This window comes from Gambusia affinis, linkage group LG23, assembly GCF_019740435.1.
Source record: "Gambusia affinis linkage group LG23, SWU_Gaff_1.0, whole genome shotgun sequence".
In the NCBI taxonomy this organism is placed as follows: Eukaryota; Metazoa; Chordata; class Actinopteri; order Cyprinodontiformes; family Poeciliidae; genus Gambusia; species Gambusia affinis.
Window position 1 is genome coordinate 19,853,181 of NC_057890.1, and position 16,207 is coordinate 19,869,387.

The 16,207-nt window shown below is 51.8% G+C and overlaps 3 protein-coding genes across 8 annotated transcripts in view; 2 read left to right on the forward strand and 1 right to left on the reverse strand.

The window, feature by feature from the left end:
* The first annotated feature begins 240 nt into the window (after window positions 1-240).
* Window positions 241-11,305, forward strand: tnpo3 (transportin 3). 2 transcript variants are annotated; one of them, XM_044108389.1, is made up of 23 exons: window positions 241-595; window positions 3,177-3,377; window positions 4,063-4,136; window positions 4,220-4,376; window positions 4,486-4,629; window positions 4,705-4,877; window positions 4,949-5,087; window positions 5,552-5,698; window positions 5,772-5,879; window positions 5,950-6,041; window positions 6,110-6,249; window positions 6,330-6,521; window positions 7,708-7,799; window positions 7,869-7,945; window positions 8,012-8,072; window positions 8,171-8,311; window positions 8,381-8,497; window positions 8,572-8,666; window positions 8,944-9,100; window positions 9,194-9,361; window positions 9,430-9,542; window positions 10,217-10,299; window positions 10,808-11,305. In XM_044108389.1, the coding sequence occupies exons 1-22, from the start codon at window positions 476-478 to the stop codon at window positions 10,275-10,277; spliced, it is 2,769 nt and encodes a 922-aa protein (XP_043964324.1). In that variant the 5' UTR covers window positions 241-475; the 3' UTR covers window positions 10,278-10,299; window positions 10,808-11,305. The 2 variants fall into 2 exon arrangements, with proteins under 2 accessions (XP_043964324.1, XP_043964323.1); XM_044108388.1 differs by having other exon boundaries at window positions 243-595; window positions 4,702-4,877.
* irf5 (interferon regulatory factor 5) lies at window positions 10,682-16,131 on the reverse strand. The gene is made up of 9 exons (XM_044108404.1): window positions 15,890-16,131; window positions 15,462-15,660; window positions 14,974-15,160; window positions 14,869-14,894; window positions 14,744-14,771; window positions 14,403-14,669; window positions 12,633-13,022; window positions 12,265-12,383; window positions 10,682-12,195 (listed from the first exon to the last, which is right to left on the reverse strand). The coding sequence occupies exons 2-9, from the start codon at window positions 15,633-15,635 to the stop codon at window positions 11,968-11,970; spliced, it is 1,419 nt and encodes a 472-aa protein (XP_043964339.1). The 5' UTR covers window positions 15,636-15,660; window positions 15,890-16,131; the 3' UTR covers window positions 10,682-11,967.
* The window catches only part of LOC122826478 (coiled-coil domain-containing protein 136-like), a 34,926-nt gene continuing 31,695 nt past the window's right edge, over window positions 12,977-16,207 (forward strand). For all 5 annotated transcript variants that reach the window (XR_006369807.1, XR_006369806.1, XM_044108405.1 and 2 more), the window contains exon 1: window positions 12,977-13,637. The gene's annotated coding sequence lies outside the window, so the exon portion shown is untranslated. The remainder of the gene's footprint in view (window positions 13,638-16,207) is intronic.

Consider the following 16,207-nt stretch of genomic DNA (forward strand, 5'->3'; position numbering starts at 1 on the left):
CATTAAATTGAATTAATTATGTTTATGTAAGAACTGAAAACAACTTCAACCCCAGATCATGCTGAGGAATAATTGAACACACACAAAAATGTGTTTATACATACACGCACATGTATGTATGTATGTATCTATGTATGTATGATATATTTTTTTCTTTTTACAGGAAATAAAAACACTGAGTTTTTTTTCTATGCTTATAATTTAAATGCCTTCAGTCAGTCAGTTTCATTCGCCAAATTTGGCGAATGAAACTGATTTTGGTTCCGATTCTGGTCTTCAATGAACTCGTTTCCTGTCTCGCAGAGAGGAACAAATACTTTGCTCGTGTTTCCAGTCGGAACAGGATTCAGGCTGTCCCCGGAAGAGCCTGTGTGAGATGGCGGTCGGTACTCGGACCGTTTGGTAGTTTTTGGGTTTTTTAGCTCCTCAGCCGAACCGAACCATCTGCCTTACGGGAGCCTGAGTCGAGGCCGCTATGGAGGGGGGTAAACCGAGCCTGACGCTGGTCTACCAGGCGGTCCAGGCCCTGTACCACGACCCGGATCCGTCCGGGAAGGAACGAGCCTCGCTGTGGCTCGGAGAGTTGCAGAGATCGGTGAGAGCCCTGGGGAATGGTTCCGTTTGGGTCTGGCGAGGGTTCGGTTCGAGTTTAATGAGTTACCTGAGGGGGAAGCGGACAGGTGTGGCAAGCTGCGCAGTCTCAGAGGAGCTCCTGTTCCTGTTAGCATGGTGGCTAAGCTAACGGAATGAATGGATCAAAACAGAAACAGAACCGGTCATTTTTTCACTTTATCCGGCATTTAAAGGGCGAAACTTAAATTAAATCAGTTCAATAAATCACTAAAAATCAGTTTTATGATTAAAATGTTTGAGTCTATGCGGAACCAGCAGATTAATTCCCAGCAGGCCTGGTGCTGCTGTGACTGACAGCTCAGCCAGACTTCAGCCAAAATCGTCAGGATTTACCTGAAAGTGCTTCCGGATCACCTGGAGAAGGTCTGAGACGAGATCCAGAGATTCGGGGGAGAAAGTGGGTCAGGGCGCTTGAACTCGGCTCGGCATTCAGGACGGTTTCCTTAGTAATAGTGTCTGTAGTTGAAGGTGAAGCCTGCTGCCATGGTTCCCCTGTAGAAACGGTCCAGGAGTAAACGTCCTGCTGATCATGAAGGTGTTCAGGAAAACTCTAGAACAGGGTTCACCAACCTTTCTGAGACTGGGAGCTACTTCACGGGAACAGAGTAACACGAATGGCTACTTGTTTGATACAGACATAAATATTCTTGGCTCAGCCTTTATAACAATAATACATATATGTATATATGATTATATGCTGCCTGATCATATTAATGTTAACAACAGTTATTAGTAATAATTTACCATGGCAGATATGGTTAATTGCTATTATGTGATCAGAAGTTCTTAGTTCAGAGTTGTAAGTTTGATTCCCTTTCCGGAGCTTTTCTGTGTGATTCTAAATTGTCCACAAGTGACTGAGAGTCTGAATTGTTGCAGCTGTACAGCTGGACACACTGAGTACCTAGAAAATTTCCTTTAAAAAAAAGAAAAGAATAGTTATTGTTTTATTATCTCACCTTCTTTACTATTAGCAAAATTGTGGAGAAAAAATATCTTTTGTGTCAAAAGATATTGTACACACAGAGGTGTACTCTGTGAGGGTCAAAGGGCACGCCAAAGCCAAAATCTGATTGGTCTGTTTGCTTTTGTTTATTTCAGGGGCTGGTGTTTTTCTGTAAGCTAAAAATGATGAGTGGAGTTTGAACCTCCCAAAGTTCTAAGATCCCATCTGAGCTGTTTACAGTGTGCGGTTCTGGCGGGTCGCCGGTTTATTAGCTTTTTTTGTGGTTTTGCGAACTGAGCAGCGTCGGGGGGGAAAAAGAAAGGTCCGACAGATCGGAGGGTAGCACAAAACTGTCACTGCACCTGACCTGCAGCAGCACAACCACCTCCCCACTGCACAAAAATCAGCACAAAGCTAAACCACAAGAGACATTTTGTTTTCAGACGATGCTAAATAATAAAGACATAGAAGCTGAGCCAACCCTACTGGTTCACAGAAAGGAGAGTGTAGATTCCAGGTTCAGGTGGTGTCAGACGTCCAGAGGACGAGAAGGTGAAGCAACAATGTTTGATTAATTTCTACTCTACTTTGGATAGATTAAATTCGTCTAGATTAAATTGTTTAACCCGCAGTCTTAGCACAATGTCAGCTGACAGGTGTCCCATCAGCTCTTCAGTTCGAGAAACGTCAAAGAAGCTCATAAACCGGCGACCCGCCAGAACCGACGCAGTAAAAAGATCTGCTGGGATCCAAACCGCTCTTAGAACCACAGAGGCTCAAACTCCTGTCATTCATTTTTAGCTTAAAGAAAAAGCACCAAGCTGCCAAATAAAAGTAAACTGACCAAAAAGATTTAGGCTTGGGGTGCCCTTTGACCCCCAGAGACTCACACAGATGTACAAGATGTTTTGGCACAAAAGATCTTTTTTTTTCTCCACAATTTTGTTAATAGTAAAGAGGGTTAAATAATAAAAATTTCTGAAATGATTTGTTTCTTTTTTCACCTGAAGGAAGATCTCAATGTTCACAGAGTTTGTGCAGCTGCAGGCGCTGCTGCCCTCCGATAAAATCCTGCAGGTGTCTGTTCATAGTTCTGAACTTTAACCCTAGGAAAGAGTTTTATACATAAAGCAATTTATTTTAAACATTTTGATCATTTCCTTTTTTAAAACCCTAAATCTAAACAAATGTTATTACTTCAATGTACAAAGATTAAATCAAATAATTTCTTTGGCAGTGCTCCCTAATGACAGTGTCCCCTCAGGCGACCTGGGGTCCGCGGGCCCCGTGTTGGTGACCCCTGGTCTAGATGTTAAAAGTCTTTAGCTCCATGTCTGCTGCTCTCTCACATCCTGGAGAACAGCTCTAGACGCTCCTCTGGATTCAAAATGTGTCGGGTCTGACCTTCTGACCTTCTGACCCTAACCCTAAGCGCCGGGGTCACAGAGGACTTCCGTAGCAGATCAGCCCCGACCCGGTTCTGATGGATCATCTGGCTCAGTTCTGTTCTGTTCTGCTAAACGATGAACGGCTGGGCCGGTTCATGCTTAAGCCCCGCCCCCTGCGGCTCAGTGACATAACTTCCTGTCCTGTGCAGATGTTCGCCTGGGAGATCTCGGACCAGCTGCTGCAGCTGAAGCAGGATGTGGAGTCGTGTTACTTCGCCGCACAGACCATGAAGATGAAGATCCAGACTTCCTTCTACGAGCTTCCTCCAGAGACCCATAATGCACTGCGGGACTCCCTGCTGACCCACATCCAGAACCTCAAAGACCTGTCGCCCATCATCGTCACTCAGGTAAGCCCCGCCCCCAGGAGGGCGGAGAGTAGTAGGAGAAAGCAGCAGTTTGGTTATTAAGGCTTTCTGTGTGACAATCTGAGATTATAATCTGAATTATCAGGAAGCCGTGAATCCAAACAGCAGAAATGGGATCTGGTTCTGGTTGGCATCAGAACTCTGCTCCAGTGTTTTGGATCAGCTGAAGGATTTTAACTCAAGAGTTCAGCCTGAGGCAACAGATCAATGGATTAGGTTATAGATTATCAGGAGGTTTATCATTTATGCAATATTCAGGAGATTAAATGAGGAAACAAACTTGTTTCCTGTGGGATTAAATGACATCCTGGTTAAAAGCTTCATCACTGGAGGATCATGTGATCCCGATCAATAATCGACTGATCAAGTTCTGATCCAAAAACATCTGTCATCCAGGCCTTAACATCCTGTAATCTACAGCAATAATCTGGATTACAGAAGAATCTGAGCATCATCAGTTTGTGATGTGGTTTCCTGTAGCAGCCTGTGTTACAACGCCTCTGACTGAAGCCTGATGGAAGGACGGCACCAATTCAGGATCAGTTCTCTGTAACATTATTTCAAATGTTCAGCTTCATCAGTGGTTCCGGTCAGCCTGGTTCTGACTCAGTCCTGGCCCAGTCCAGGCCCGGTAATGGCCCCAGTCTGATCCGGTCCTGTCTTGCAGCTGGCCCTGGCCATCGCTGACCTCGCCCTGCAGATGGCGTCCTGGAAGGGCTGCGTTCACACGCTCATAGAGAAGTAGGAACGCTCGCCGTCTCACCGCTCTGTGTTTGTGCCACCCGGCCGACCTTTGACCCCGCTGTGTGGCTCCGCCCCCTCAGGTACAACGAGGACGTGGGCTCCATGCCGTTCCTCATCGAGATCCTGACGGTCCTGCCGGAGGAAGTCCACAGCCGGTCGCTGCGGATCGGCGCCAACCGCCGCACCGAGATCATCGAGGATCTGGCCTTCTACTCCAACACCGTGATCGCCCTGCTGGTAGGGACACGTCCAGTCACTAGGGGGCGCCTGATCTGTCTCTGCTGGAACCTCTGTCCTCCACGTGTCTCTCTAACGTCCCTGTCCCCCCGGCCCACCCCGTCCCCAGACGTCCTGTGTGGAGAAGGCGGGCGGCGATGAGAAGATGCTCATCAAGGTGTTCCGTTGCCTGGGCAGTTGGTTCAACCTGGGCGTCCTGGACAGCAACTTCATGGCCAGCAACCAGCTGCTGATGGTTCTGTTCCAGATCCTGGTGAGTCCCGGTTCTGGCTCCCGGTCCCGGTCCAGGTCTCCAGACTCTGACGGGTTCCGCTCCGTGTCCCAGCAGAGGGACGAGACGTCCACCAACCTGCATGAGGCGGCGTCGGACTGCGTGTGCTCGGCGCTGTACGCCATCGAGAGCGTGGACACCAACGTGGCTCTGGCGCTGCAGCTGTTCCAGGGCGTGCTGACGCTGGAGACGGCCTACCACATGGCCGTGGCCCGCGAGGACCTGGACAAGTAAGGTTCCGGCCGGCCCGGCGGCGGCCCGGAGACCGGTCGCCGCGGTAACGGCCGCTCTGTGTCCACAGGGTGCTGAACTACTGCCGGATCTTCACGGAGCTCTGCGAGACGTTCCTGGAAACGACGGTCCGGACGCCGGGTCAGGGCATGGGCGACCTGAGGACGCTGGAGCTGCTGCTGATCTGCGCCGGACACCCGCAGTACGAGGTACCGGAACCGGACCGGGCCCGGTTAGAGCTACCGGCAATCCTGATCTGATTTGGGCAGTAAACTCATCAGGGGTCATAGGCAGAGGTCGCGCTCTGACTAGAGAATTTAGTATAACTGATTATAAATCACTCGATAGATTAAAGATCTGCTGATACCAGACCGCTCAGGTCTGCTGGTTCTGGTTCTGGTTCATAGAAACCGCATGCCCTGCAGCTCTGGAGCAAACTTCCAGAAAACTGCAAATCTGCTGAAACCCTGAGCTCCTTTAAGTCAGTGGATCTGATGGCTACTCTGGACCGGGTCGGGTTCTGGTTCTGGCAGGGTTCAGCAGCCTGAACTGATCCAGGTCAGAACCTGTTGGGGTCTGAAGGAACAGAACCGGTCCAAACTGGCTTATCAACAGAACCAGGGTTCTGTGTGGAGGTCCAATTGGCGTGGTTCTGACCCGGTTCTGTCTGCAGGTTGTGGAGATCTCCTTTAACTTCTGGTACCGCCTGGGCGAGCATCTCTACAAGATCAACGACGCCAACCTGCACGGCGTTTTCCGGCCGTACATCCAGCGGCTGCTGCACTGCCTGGCCCGCCACTGCCAGCTCGACCCGGACCACGTAAGGCTCCGGGACCGGCTTGCTGTGACCCGGTTCTGGCCTGGTTCTGAACCAGGTTTGCTTCGCTCCACAGGAGGGAATCCCGGAAGAAACGGACGACTTTGGGGAGTTCAGGATGAGAGTATCGGACCTGGTGAAGGACGTGATCTTCCTGGTCGGCTCCATGGAGTGTTTCTCTCAGGTACCAAAGGAACCTCGGCCCGGTTCCGGCCCGGTTTGGCCTCCTGCTGACGGCATGCTCTGTCTTCCAGCTGTACTCCACCCTGAAGGACGGGAACCCGTCCTGGGAGGTGACGGAGGCCGTCCTCTTCATCATGGCTTCCATCGCCAAGAGCGTCGACCCGTGAGTACCGCTGCCAAGCAGAACCGGGTCAGAACCAGGCCCAGAGCGCTGACGCCGCCTGTTTGCAGGGAGAACAACCCGACGGTGGCCGAGGTGCTCCAGCAGGTGGTGCTGCTGCCGGAGAGCGTGCACATGGCCGTGCGCTACACCAGCATCGAGCTGGTGGGGGAGATGAGCGAGGTGGTGGACCGGAACCCGCGCTTCCTGGGTAGGTGGACCGGACCGGGTCGGTCCAGGCCCGCCGGCTCCAACCAGCCGACGGTTCTGATCCGGCTCTGTGTTCTCCAGACCCGGTTCTGAACTACCTGATGAAGGGCCTGAGGGAGAAGCCGCTGGCGTCGGCGGCGGCCAAGGCCATCCACAACATCTGCTCTGTGTGCCGCGACCACATGGCCCAGCACTTCCAGGGGCTGCTGGACATCGCCCGCTCCCTCGACTCCTTCGCCCTGTCCACCGAGGCCGCCGTGGGCCTCCTCAAAGGTACCGGGTCAGAAGGCTTGGTTCTGATCCGGCTGTAGAAAGAATCTCAACTACGGTTAAAACCATAAATCGATTATAAAACAATTAATTTAGTCATTGATTAATCATTAACTGGCTGCAGCGTGATGTCACACGTTAAGCCCCGCCCCCGTCTCTCTGCTGGAGGACACAAAGCTGCTAGCTGGCGCTAGTTGGTTGTAGCTGGCCCAGAACTCTCTAAACCCCGAAGGTTTTCAGCGCGACACTAACTGGGTAACAAGGTTCTAAGGAACAGCCAGGGAAACTCGTTCAGGTATGCTAGCTTGACTTTGACAATCATAACATGTAGATATGCTGCTGGATTCACTGAGTTTTAAGTTGAGGACAAAAAAAGGATCCGTCAACCCAAATCTGACAGATTATCAGGAGTTTAAATTAGCCAATTAGCTTACAGCTACCACAGCATATTAAGGATCCCAGAATAAAAAACAATGTAAATGACTGAATATTTTCTTCTTTGTGTATGAAATGTGTGCGTGTTTTTGATGTTGAACCCTGGTATTATTGGCATTGTTGTAAATTGCTATGGCAACGAGTCTGAGACACAAGACGATATTTAGTTATTCTTCACTGGTTTTTCTGCCTTATTTTCCCTCTGCTGCACTGAATTACTAACAGCTACATCTCCTGGCTAACGGACCGCCTGAGTTCAAACTGAACAATGAATAGAAATATTTAGCATTTAGCTCTACTGGCAGTTTTAGCTTCACCTGGTTGACATCAGTCTTTGATCAGAAATAATCTGCTGTGTTCCTGATTTTTAGCCAATTCGTTTTTATATTCTGTGTTGAATGTGGTTAATTTTCAGTTTAATAACAGAATCGTCCTTTAATGTCCCAAAGCTTCCTGGGCGGGTCCAATAGAACTTTTACTTTGAGCAGCAGAACCTCATGAACCAGCTGAGTTCTGTTCAGGCAGAACCGGGTTGGGTCAGGGGTCTGGGTCTCCTCCAGGAGCCCGGCCCAGTTCAGCTTCTGATGGGCAGAAATCGCGTTGCCGTGGCGATGCAGTGATATAGCTTCGTAGTCGGCTCTGAAGGGAAGCAGCTGGGTTTGGACCCGGAACCTCCAGCAGCTCTGCTTTAGGCACCGTTTGGACCTGCCGGTTCTGGCCGGTCCGGCTGTGACTCTGATTATTACCTGTGCAGGTACGGCGCTGGTTCTGGCCCGGCTGCCTCTGGAGAAGATCGCGGAGTGCCTCAGCGACCTGTGCGCCGTTCAGGTTCTGGCTTTGAAGAAGGTGAGTGTGCTCCAGCTCGGGCCGGCGCCGCCGAGCCGGAACCGGTCCGACTGGGTTCTGTCCCCGCAGCTGCTGGCGGAGCGGTCCAGGAACGGGAAGTCGGCCGACCCGACGGCGTGGCTGGACCGACTGGCCGTCATCTTCAGGTGAGTGGAGCTGCAGGAAGAATCCCACTGCCGCCACAGACAGTGAACGCATCGTCTCGTCCTCAGACACACCAACCCCATCGTGGAGAACGGCCAGACGCACCCGTGCCAGAAGGTGATCCAGGAGGTGAGGCGCCGCACACCTGGGCTTTACCTGTCCCAACCTGACCCCACATGGCCCAACTTGTCCAAACTTGTCCCAACCTGTCCCCCCGCTCCCCCCAGATCTGGCCCGTCCTGTCGGAGACGCTCAACGCCCACCAGGCTGATAATCGTATCGTGGAGCGTTGCTGCCGCTGCCTGCGCTTCGCCGTGCGCTGTGTCGGGAAAGGCTCCGCCTCTCTGCTCCAGCCGCTTGTCACTCAGGTGAGTCGCCGTCAGAAGGGGGTCTGTAGGTTGCCATGGCGACGCTGACAGGGCGCTCATGTCCTCCAGATGGTGAGCGTCTACCAGGTGTACCCGCACTCCTGCTTCTTGTACCTGGGCAGCATCCTGGTGGACGAGTACGGCATGGAGGAGGGCTGCAGGCAGGGGCTGCTGGACATGCTGCAGGTAAGCCTCCCTCACCTGATCTAGGCCACACCCCCTGCCGGGCCAATGACCAGGAGCCACTGTGTGTCCTACAGGCGCTGTGTATGCCCACCTTCCAGCTGCTGGAGCAACCCAACAGCCTGAGGAACCATCCGGACACTGTGGACGACCTGTTCAGACTGGCCACCAGGTGAGCTCACCTGGCTTCCTATTGGCTGCACATGTTCACCGTAAACTACTAAAACTTCACCACAGGCCAAAACTCAGAAAAGTAGCAACAGATTGAAACATGAAGCAGCAGAAGCAGAGCAGCGTCTCAGCGGGTCGGTGCAGGTTCTGAAGCGTCTCAGAGCTTCTCAATGAACTTTTGGACGTATAAATTTACCATGGCATGACGATCATTGAGACATGGTGGACAGACATCAGAGCGCCGTCCCACTGTCCCCTCACGTCCTCTCCGTCCCCAGATTCGTCCAGAGGAGTCCCGTCACGTTGCTAGGCAGCAGCATCGTGGTCCACATCATCCAGTGCGCCATCGCCGCCACGTCGCTCGACCACCGGGACGCCAACTGCAGCGTCATGAAGTTCATCCGAGACCTGATCCACACCGGAGTCGGCAACGACGTGAGTCGGAACCAGAACCGGGCCTGAGGCTCCAGGAGGAGCTGGCGGTGCCGTTCACTGGGTTCATATCTTTCTCTCTCTCTCGCCACCCAGCATGAGGAGGACTTTGCGCTGCGGAAGCGTCTGATTGGTCAGGCCATGGAGCAGAACGGCCAGCAGCTCATCAACCAGCTGCTGCACTCCTGCTGCTTCTGCCTGCCGCCGTACACGCTGCCCGACGTGGCCGAGGTCCTCTGGGAGGTCATGCTGTTTGACCGACCCGTGAGTCCTGCCGGTTCTGGTTCCGGTCCGGTTTCGGAACCGCGGCTCACTCCGCTCCTCTGTTCCAGATGTTCTGCCGCTGGCTGGAGAGCGCGCTGAAGGGATTACCGAAGCAGACGGCGGGCGGCGCCGTGACCGTCACCCACAAGCAGCTGACCGAGTTCCACAAGCAGGTGACCAGGTGAGTCCGGCGGGTCGGAACCGGGCTGCACCGAGGCTGGGTGATTGATTTCATTTTTAGAAAATCAAGATGTTCTTCCACCAGTCGCCTCCTTGGATTTCAGTGATGTCATGGCGTCCAAAGCGGCCATCTTGTTTGACTTTTCGACGGAGTATTAGTGCCAGGCTACAATTTCTATTTTTAATTAAGAGGATAAAGTAGGAATATTAAAGATTAAAACGGGGAATTCTCTTGAGTTGTTTTAGAAGAAACTGAGCTGATCAGACGCTCATTTTATGGTTTTATTGAAATCAAAATGAAACAGATTTTATTTCAGGTTGAAATAAAACTTAAACCTAACCCTATAAAAAAATTAGATTTTATTTTCATCCACGTCGCCTAGCCTCCGTTCCTTTCATGATGTTAGCTGCTGCTACTTCCTGTTGTTTCTGTGGTTGCCATGCCGACAGCGAGTTGTGTTGGATCCCAGTTCCTGTTCTGACCCGATCGGCCTCCGCCGAAGGCGTCGGGATGACTCATTGTGAGGCGTTCAGGGGCCGTCAGCTCGTGTTGGGACCAGCCCAGCGGAGGGCGGGGCGCTGCTGGATCAGAACCCGATCAGAACCGGCGGGAGCGGGTCCAGACTCGCCCTGCCCTGAGACCAAAAGGCCTTCATGTGTGTGTTTCTCTTTCAGTGCTGAGGAGTGCAAGCAGGTGTGTTGGGCCATCAGAGAGTTCACCAGGCTGTACCGGTAGCTGCAGCTTCTCATGACACCAGGTAGGCACTGGGAATACTGGGAATACTGGGAATACTGGGAGTCCTTCACCACAGATCAGCTGGTTAGCTTCCTGCTACCATCTGTAGATTACAACGCGTCAGAATCAGAAGGAGCTTCCAAGTTTCACCTCAAGGCCCTTTCCAGAACCGACCCGGTACATAACGTGACTCCATAGACCCCTGTTAGCGCTAGGTAGCGGTTAGCATTAGCCTGATGAGCCTGAGGTGTTTCCAGGTGGGTTATAGAAGGTGTCCTTTGGTGCTATTTATCAACACTGTGAAACTGAATCAAACCAGAATCTCATTATTGTTTTTCCAGAACAAAATTTTATTTCAGCCAAACACAAACAATTGAGACGTGACCTGCTGAAACGTTTCTTTATCTCAAGACATTTGCTGTAGAAACGAGGAAAAATACTTTTTACTTTTTACAGTGTGGTTTCATAGAAAGTGTCCTGAGATGACTGATGAAGAGCTGAAACCTCTTCCTCTTCCTCCTCTTCCTCAGGTTAAATCTTTAGTTGACCAACATTCAGAGGTGACGGCAAAAAGCTGCGACTGCAGACGAGGAAGACGGAGGGACTTTGAATGTGAAACGGGACTCTGTGACCCGACGGAGGAGAGACGGACGGAGCCCACCCCCCCCAGCTCACCTGCAGCAGGTGGTTCTGGGTGGGCGGGGTCAGGACCGGTTCCTGCTGGACCCTCGGAGGCGATTAATCAGGACGTGCCTGCTCAAATGTTTTTAAGAGATTTATTTTTGGGACTTTGGTCAAGATGTTTCTGTCCGTGCCAAAAAACAGAGCCAAAAAATTTCCCATGATGCCGTGGGCCGCGTGGCGGAACGCTGGAGGATTTGGCGTCACCTTTGACCTTTTATCTTTGGTTTATTTTAGTTGTTTTTCCATGAATGGAAACAGAGAGGACTGTGGGTAATGAGGCGGACTGACACCATGACATCAGTGGTGATGTAGCCTTGCTGTAAACAATAAAACAGCTGAAAACATTCTGCTTCTTCTTCTGTGGTTTTAGAAAGGGAGACACACTGGGACCAGTCTAACCAGTAACACCTGAGCTCAGGTGACCCCGCCTGATGAAGGGTGAGGTCATTCTCACCTGACACTGGGAGTTCTGGTTAGACTGGTTCCTGCTGCAGAGCCCGGTCCGTCCTCCGGGTGGCACCAGAGAGCAAACTGAAACAATCTGATAAAATGCAGATTTGGTTCTGATGGACCAGCAGCAGAAAACTGCAGTGATTCTGACCCAGACACATGCTGGTACCAGACGGAAATCATTTAATCGGGTCCGACTGATTTGGTTCTAGAAGAGTTCCCCACACACCAGAACCAGAACTACCCGGTACCAAACTACCTGGAACTGTGATGAGCGGGTTCTGTGTGGACAGGCCCGGTTCAGAAGTTGGGTCTGAATTCGGTCAGAACCAGAGCCTGAAGCAGCCAAAGTCCAAATAAAAACCTTCAGGAAGGAACCAGAACCTTCTGGATCAGCACGTGGGACCGGGTAGGCAAGCAGAACCCAGACTGAGAGTTTGGTGGTATTCAGAACCAAATGCCTGGACCTTTAGACAGCAAAGCAGAAAACAGTTCTGGTCCACTAATGACCCAACCCTTCGTGATGTCATAGAGGTTGAACCCCAAGGTTCTGGTCTCAGCTGGTCCCCATGGAGAACCCGGTAGAGGCCTCTAGGGAGCCGGCGGGGGCCCAGGGCCCGGTTGGACCCAGTTGGTTCTGGAGCAGCCGCTGCAGCTCCTTGAACTGCTCCACCGTCTCGTCCTTGACGTCCGGGTTGGAGATCTGCAGCCGGATGCTGTCGGTGGACCAGGCCAGCTCTCCGGAGAACATCTCCGTCAGGATTCGGGCCACCACCGGAACCACCTGCACAGCAACAGAACCTTTACAACCTTTACAGCAGAACCCGGGTCGACGTGACCATCGGCCACCCACCTGGACCATGATGAGTTTCTTCTCTTTGGGCTTCCTGTCCGGCCAGTCCTCTCCGAAGCAGAAGAAGACATCGAATGGCGGCGGGTTGGCGGTTTCACCTTTCTGGAACGAGATGAGCCCTGTGGACCAGAACCGCTGCTAGAACCAAACCGTTGCTAGAACTGAACCCCAGAATAAGTTCTCTAAACAGAATAACCTACAGCAGAGCTGCTCAAGTCCAGTCCTCCAGAGCTACCGTCCTGCAATGAGCCGTTCATTTGATTCAGGTGTGTTGGAGCATCTGAACGTTGCAGGATGGTCCCTCTGGAGGACTGGACTTGAGCAGCCCTGGCCTACAGGAACCCGAAGAACCGGGTCAGAAGACGAACCTTGCAGGAAGTCGTTCAGGCTGAACACCCGGATCCTTCTTTCCCGCTCCATGGGGTTGGGTGGACCCAGTTCTGTCATTCCCGGGCCAGACCAGAATACCTTGCACTGACAGAGGCGGATGGCATAGATGTCCTGCTGCTGGATCTCCAGGATCAGACCGCGGTCCATCACATCCAGCAGAGCGTCCGTGTAGAACCGCTGCTTCTGGTTCTGGATCTCCAACGTTCCTGGGAACAGAACCTGCTGCAGACTGACTGGACCGAACAGGTCCACCTGCTCCGGTGTTGGTTCCAGGTGGCCGTAGTAAAGCCGGCAGCCCTGGGGGTTGCTGACCGTCAGGGAACCCATGGCCCGGCCCCGGTACCAGAACTTCAGGTCCAGATCTGTTACTGCAAAACCGAGACAGGAGAGACCTTGGTTAGCAGGTGATGACCCATGGAGGGAATAATGGCGTCTCTTTGTTCAGTAACAAGTAATCTAATTACTTCTTCTGCAGATAGAAAGCTAAAGCTGTGACCCAAAGCTGGACAGCAGCACCGAGTTCAATTAGTGGCAGTGGAAGCTGTATATATTATGTTAATGTTTTATTGCTGTCCTTGTCTTAAAAAATTATTGATTTACTTTGAAAAAAATAGCATGTTCAATCAGTGGCAGCTACCACTGTCTGGAACTGCCAGTAAATGTCAAAATATTACAGATCATACGCGGTTTAATAATCAATAACATCCTGATTTAAAAAATAATTATTGATTAACACGTCTTCTAAAAACTGGGGTCGACATTCCGTAAAACAGCAGCAAATGCCTTAGCAGCTCTGGCGCGCTAGTGCTGGGTGATCTCTGCTGCTGATTGGCTGAGGAAAACTGAAAGAGTCGCTGTAAACCAATCAATGGCAGAGTTGGGCGGGCCTTCACAAACGATCAGTGAGCGGAAAGCAAATAAACACAAAAGTGGTGGAACCAACTGCGGAGCTGGCCAGCTAAATTAAGCCGAGCCGAGCCGAGGTAAGCTAATCTAAGCACAGATCTACATGTGAAAGAAACGCTGTTCTTTATACCAATTACAAGAAACTTTGAGCTCACGAGCCAACTAAGCTAGTAACCCGGATAGTTGTTAATGCTAGCAGGTGAGGCTAATATAATTAGCTCGCCCATCAGGCTAAGCTTGGTTTTACTGATCTGTTCGTTTCATTTCAGTGTCCATTTGATTAAGTTTTAGTTAAGCATAAATGGTAAAGAGGGGATCCAAAATATTTTACATATTTAAACACATTTGTTTTTATTGAAGTAACGCAATAGTTTCCCTGGTAATTAGTTATTTTTTACAGTATAGTAACTGGTGCTTTTTTTAAAAGTAGCTAATATAGTTTTTTTTAAAGTAACTTGTCCAGCACTGGAACCGTTTCAGAGTTCTAGAGGAACACGGGTCTAATCAGAACCCAGCTGGGATCACATGACCTGATAGAACCTCCAACCTGGTCCAGATTGGGGTTCTGATAAGGTTCTGGACCTATCTAACCTTGAAGGTCTAGGGTTAGGGTTAATTGCAATTTGAGGAGATGATGACGGGTCAGTAGAACCGCTTCTGGATCTAATCAAGTCCAGAATCACCGGTTCCTCCTCGATAAAAAAGGTTCTGGCCCGAGCCACTGCAGAACCTTCTGGTTCAGGACCAGCAGTCCTCTCGGAACCAGGAGGTCTGATTAGTTTGGACCAGTTGAGTACTAGCAGACCAACTGAGCAGAGAAACCAGAACTGGACCGGACTCACGTGGGACGCTGCTCAGCAGGTCATACTTGCAGGGCTGCTGGTTCTGATGGGCTGACTGGTCCTGGACGGACTCCATGCTGCTGGCCTCCATGGATTCTGGCTGAGTGGAGGACAGCGGTTTGAGGTTCTGGAGTCCAGCCGGGTCGTAGCTCCCCGGGTCCACCATTGAACCCCGAGGTTGGAGGTCAGAGGTCAGGGGCAGCAGCGGCATCGAGATCACCTGGGCGGACCCGAAGGGCAGAAAAGAGGCGGGCTCGATCCGAGGGTCTACAGAGATGGAACCGGGTTAGACTGGGTCAGGCTGTCAGTGGTTACCATAGAAACGCTGGAGAGTGACTTACTGATGGAGAGATCGGTGAGGTCCGGCATCTGGAAACGGTCAGGAGGAAAAACTGACAGGTCAGCTGGTTCTGGTTCTGATCTACTTTATCTGATTAGGTCCTGTTCACCTGGTTCTCATCCTCACCTCCTCATCTTCGTCCTCGGCTCCATCTGAAACACAGAACCACATCAGAACATAGTCAAAATGTTCTGTCCGTAGATTGGACCGGGACCGGTCCAGTCTGCTCACCTGCGGCGCCGGTTCCGTCGCAGACCTCGTAAATCTTGTAGGGGCGGAGCGGCGTCTCCTTGGTTCCATCGAACCTGAGCCGGAACTCACGGCTCTTGTTGAGCGCGCAGCGCAGGTTCGCCTTCCACTTGGCCGGGTCCGGTTCGTCCACACCCTCCTGGTACTTCCCGGTCTCCACGGCCCACGCCTGCAAGACAGGGACGGGTCAGAACCGGGTCAGGAGATGCAGCCGGTGCTGCTTCCGGCCTGGATGGATGGTTTCTGGGTCCAGATTCCAGGTTCTGGTTCTGGTTTGCGGTGAAGCGACCAGAAAGAGGAAGCAGAGAAAGCGGAACCACGCTGAGCAGAACCGAAACCTGCAGCGGCAGGAAGTCCAACAGTAAGACTGTAGCACATCTTCTGGCCCGGTCCCGGCCCGGTCCCGACCCGGCCCAGTTCCCCTTTCATTCCGGGACCCCCGCTGCTAAACTGACCCAGCGGAACCGAACCTTAAAAATGGTGTTCTCCTCCTCCGACATCGGCATGTGGCGGGTCGCGTGTTTCCATGGGATCTGAAAGAGCCGCTGCTCCGAACCGAGCCACTGCAGACCCGGATACCTGCCGCTGTTCACCTGGGCCAGCAGCCAGGGCTTCAGGCGGATCCGGCGGGGCTGGATGCTCATGGCGGAGCACTGGGAGCACTGGGACCTGTGGGTAGAAGGACGAGTAAGCTTAAGTTTCTGGACGGAACCGCAGTCTGAGTCCAACTGGACCAGCATGGCTTCCTGGGGTCCGAACTGGTTCCTAAACTGGTCTGGGTTAAAGTTTTTCTGCAGATGATCCGACTCCGAAACCAGTTCGACTGATGAGCCAATCAGTTCGGAATCAGTCTCTCGCTGCAACGGATCTCAGATCACTCTGCTGATGATGGACTCACCTTAGCTCGGTACCTGGTTCCGGTTCTGCGCTCTTGATGTGTAACAGTTGCGTGCTCCGAACCGAACCGAACCATCAACATACAAACGAACAGTTCGGAACCGGACCCGAGGGTACCGCCCGACAGAAAGTTCCTTGGACTCTTTTAGCTGAAGTAAAGTGAGTCTGCATGAAAACTGCTTCCGCCCAAAGATGACATTACTTTCAAAATAAAAGCTCCTGGCATACCGTTTTGTGTTTTGATCATAGATTGAGCTGCAGCTCGGCTCGCTCGAAGCAGAAAACCCCTGAAGTTCATCCGAAGCTGGTTTTATTGAAG

Excerpts from the sequence above, each read along its gene's own strand:
- tnpo3 (XM_044108388.1), top strand. The coding sequence starts at position 476 with ATGGAGGGGGGTAAACCGAGCCTGACGCTGGTCTACCAGGCGGTCCAG. Across the intron at positions 4,878-4,948 it reads GCCCGCGAGGACCTGGACAA|GGTGCTGAACTACTGCCGGA; the intron begins GTAAGGTTCCGG and ends CTGTGTCCACAG. Across the intron at positions 8,312-8,380 it reads TCCAGCCGCTTGTCACTCAG|ATGGTGAGCGTCTACCAGGT; the intron begins GTGAGTCGCCGT and ends CATGTCCTCCAG.
- irf5 (XM_044108404.1), bottom strand. The coding sequence starts at position 15,635 with ATGAGCATCCAGCCCCGCCGGATCCGCCTGAAGCCCTGGCTGCTGGCC. Across the intron at positions 13,023-14,402 it reads CCTGCTGAGCAGCGTCCCAC|TAACAGATCTGGACCTGAAG; the intron begins GTGAGTCCGGTC and ends TCGGTTTTGCAG. Across the intron at positions 12,196-12,264 it reads AGAAACTCATCATGGTCCAG|GTGGTTCCGGTGGTGGCCCG; the intron begins GTGGGTGGCCGA and ends GTTGCTGTGCAG.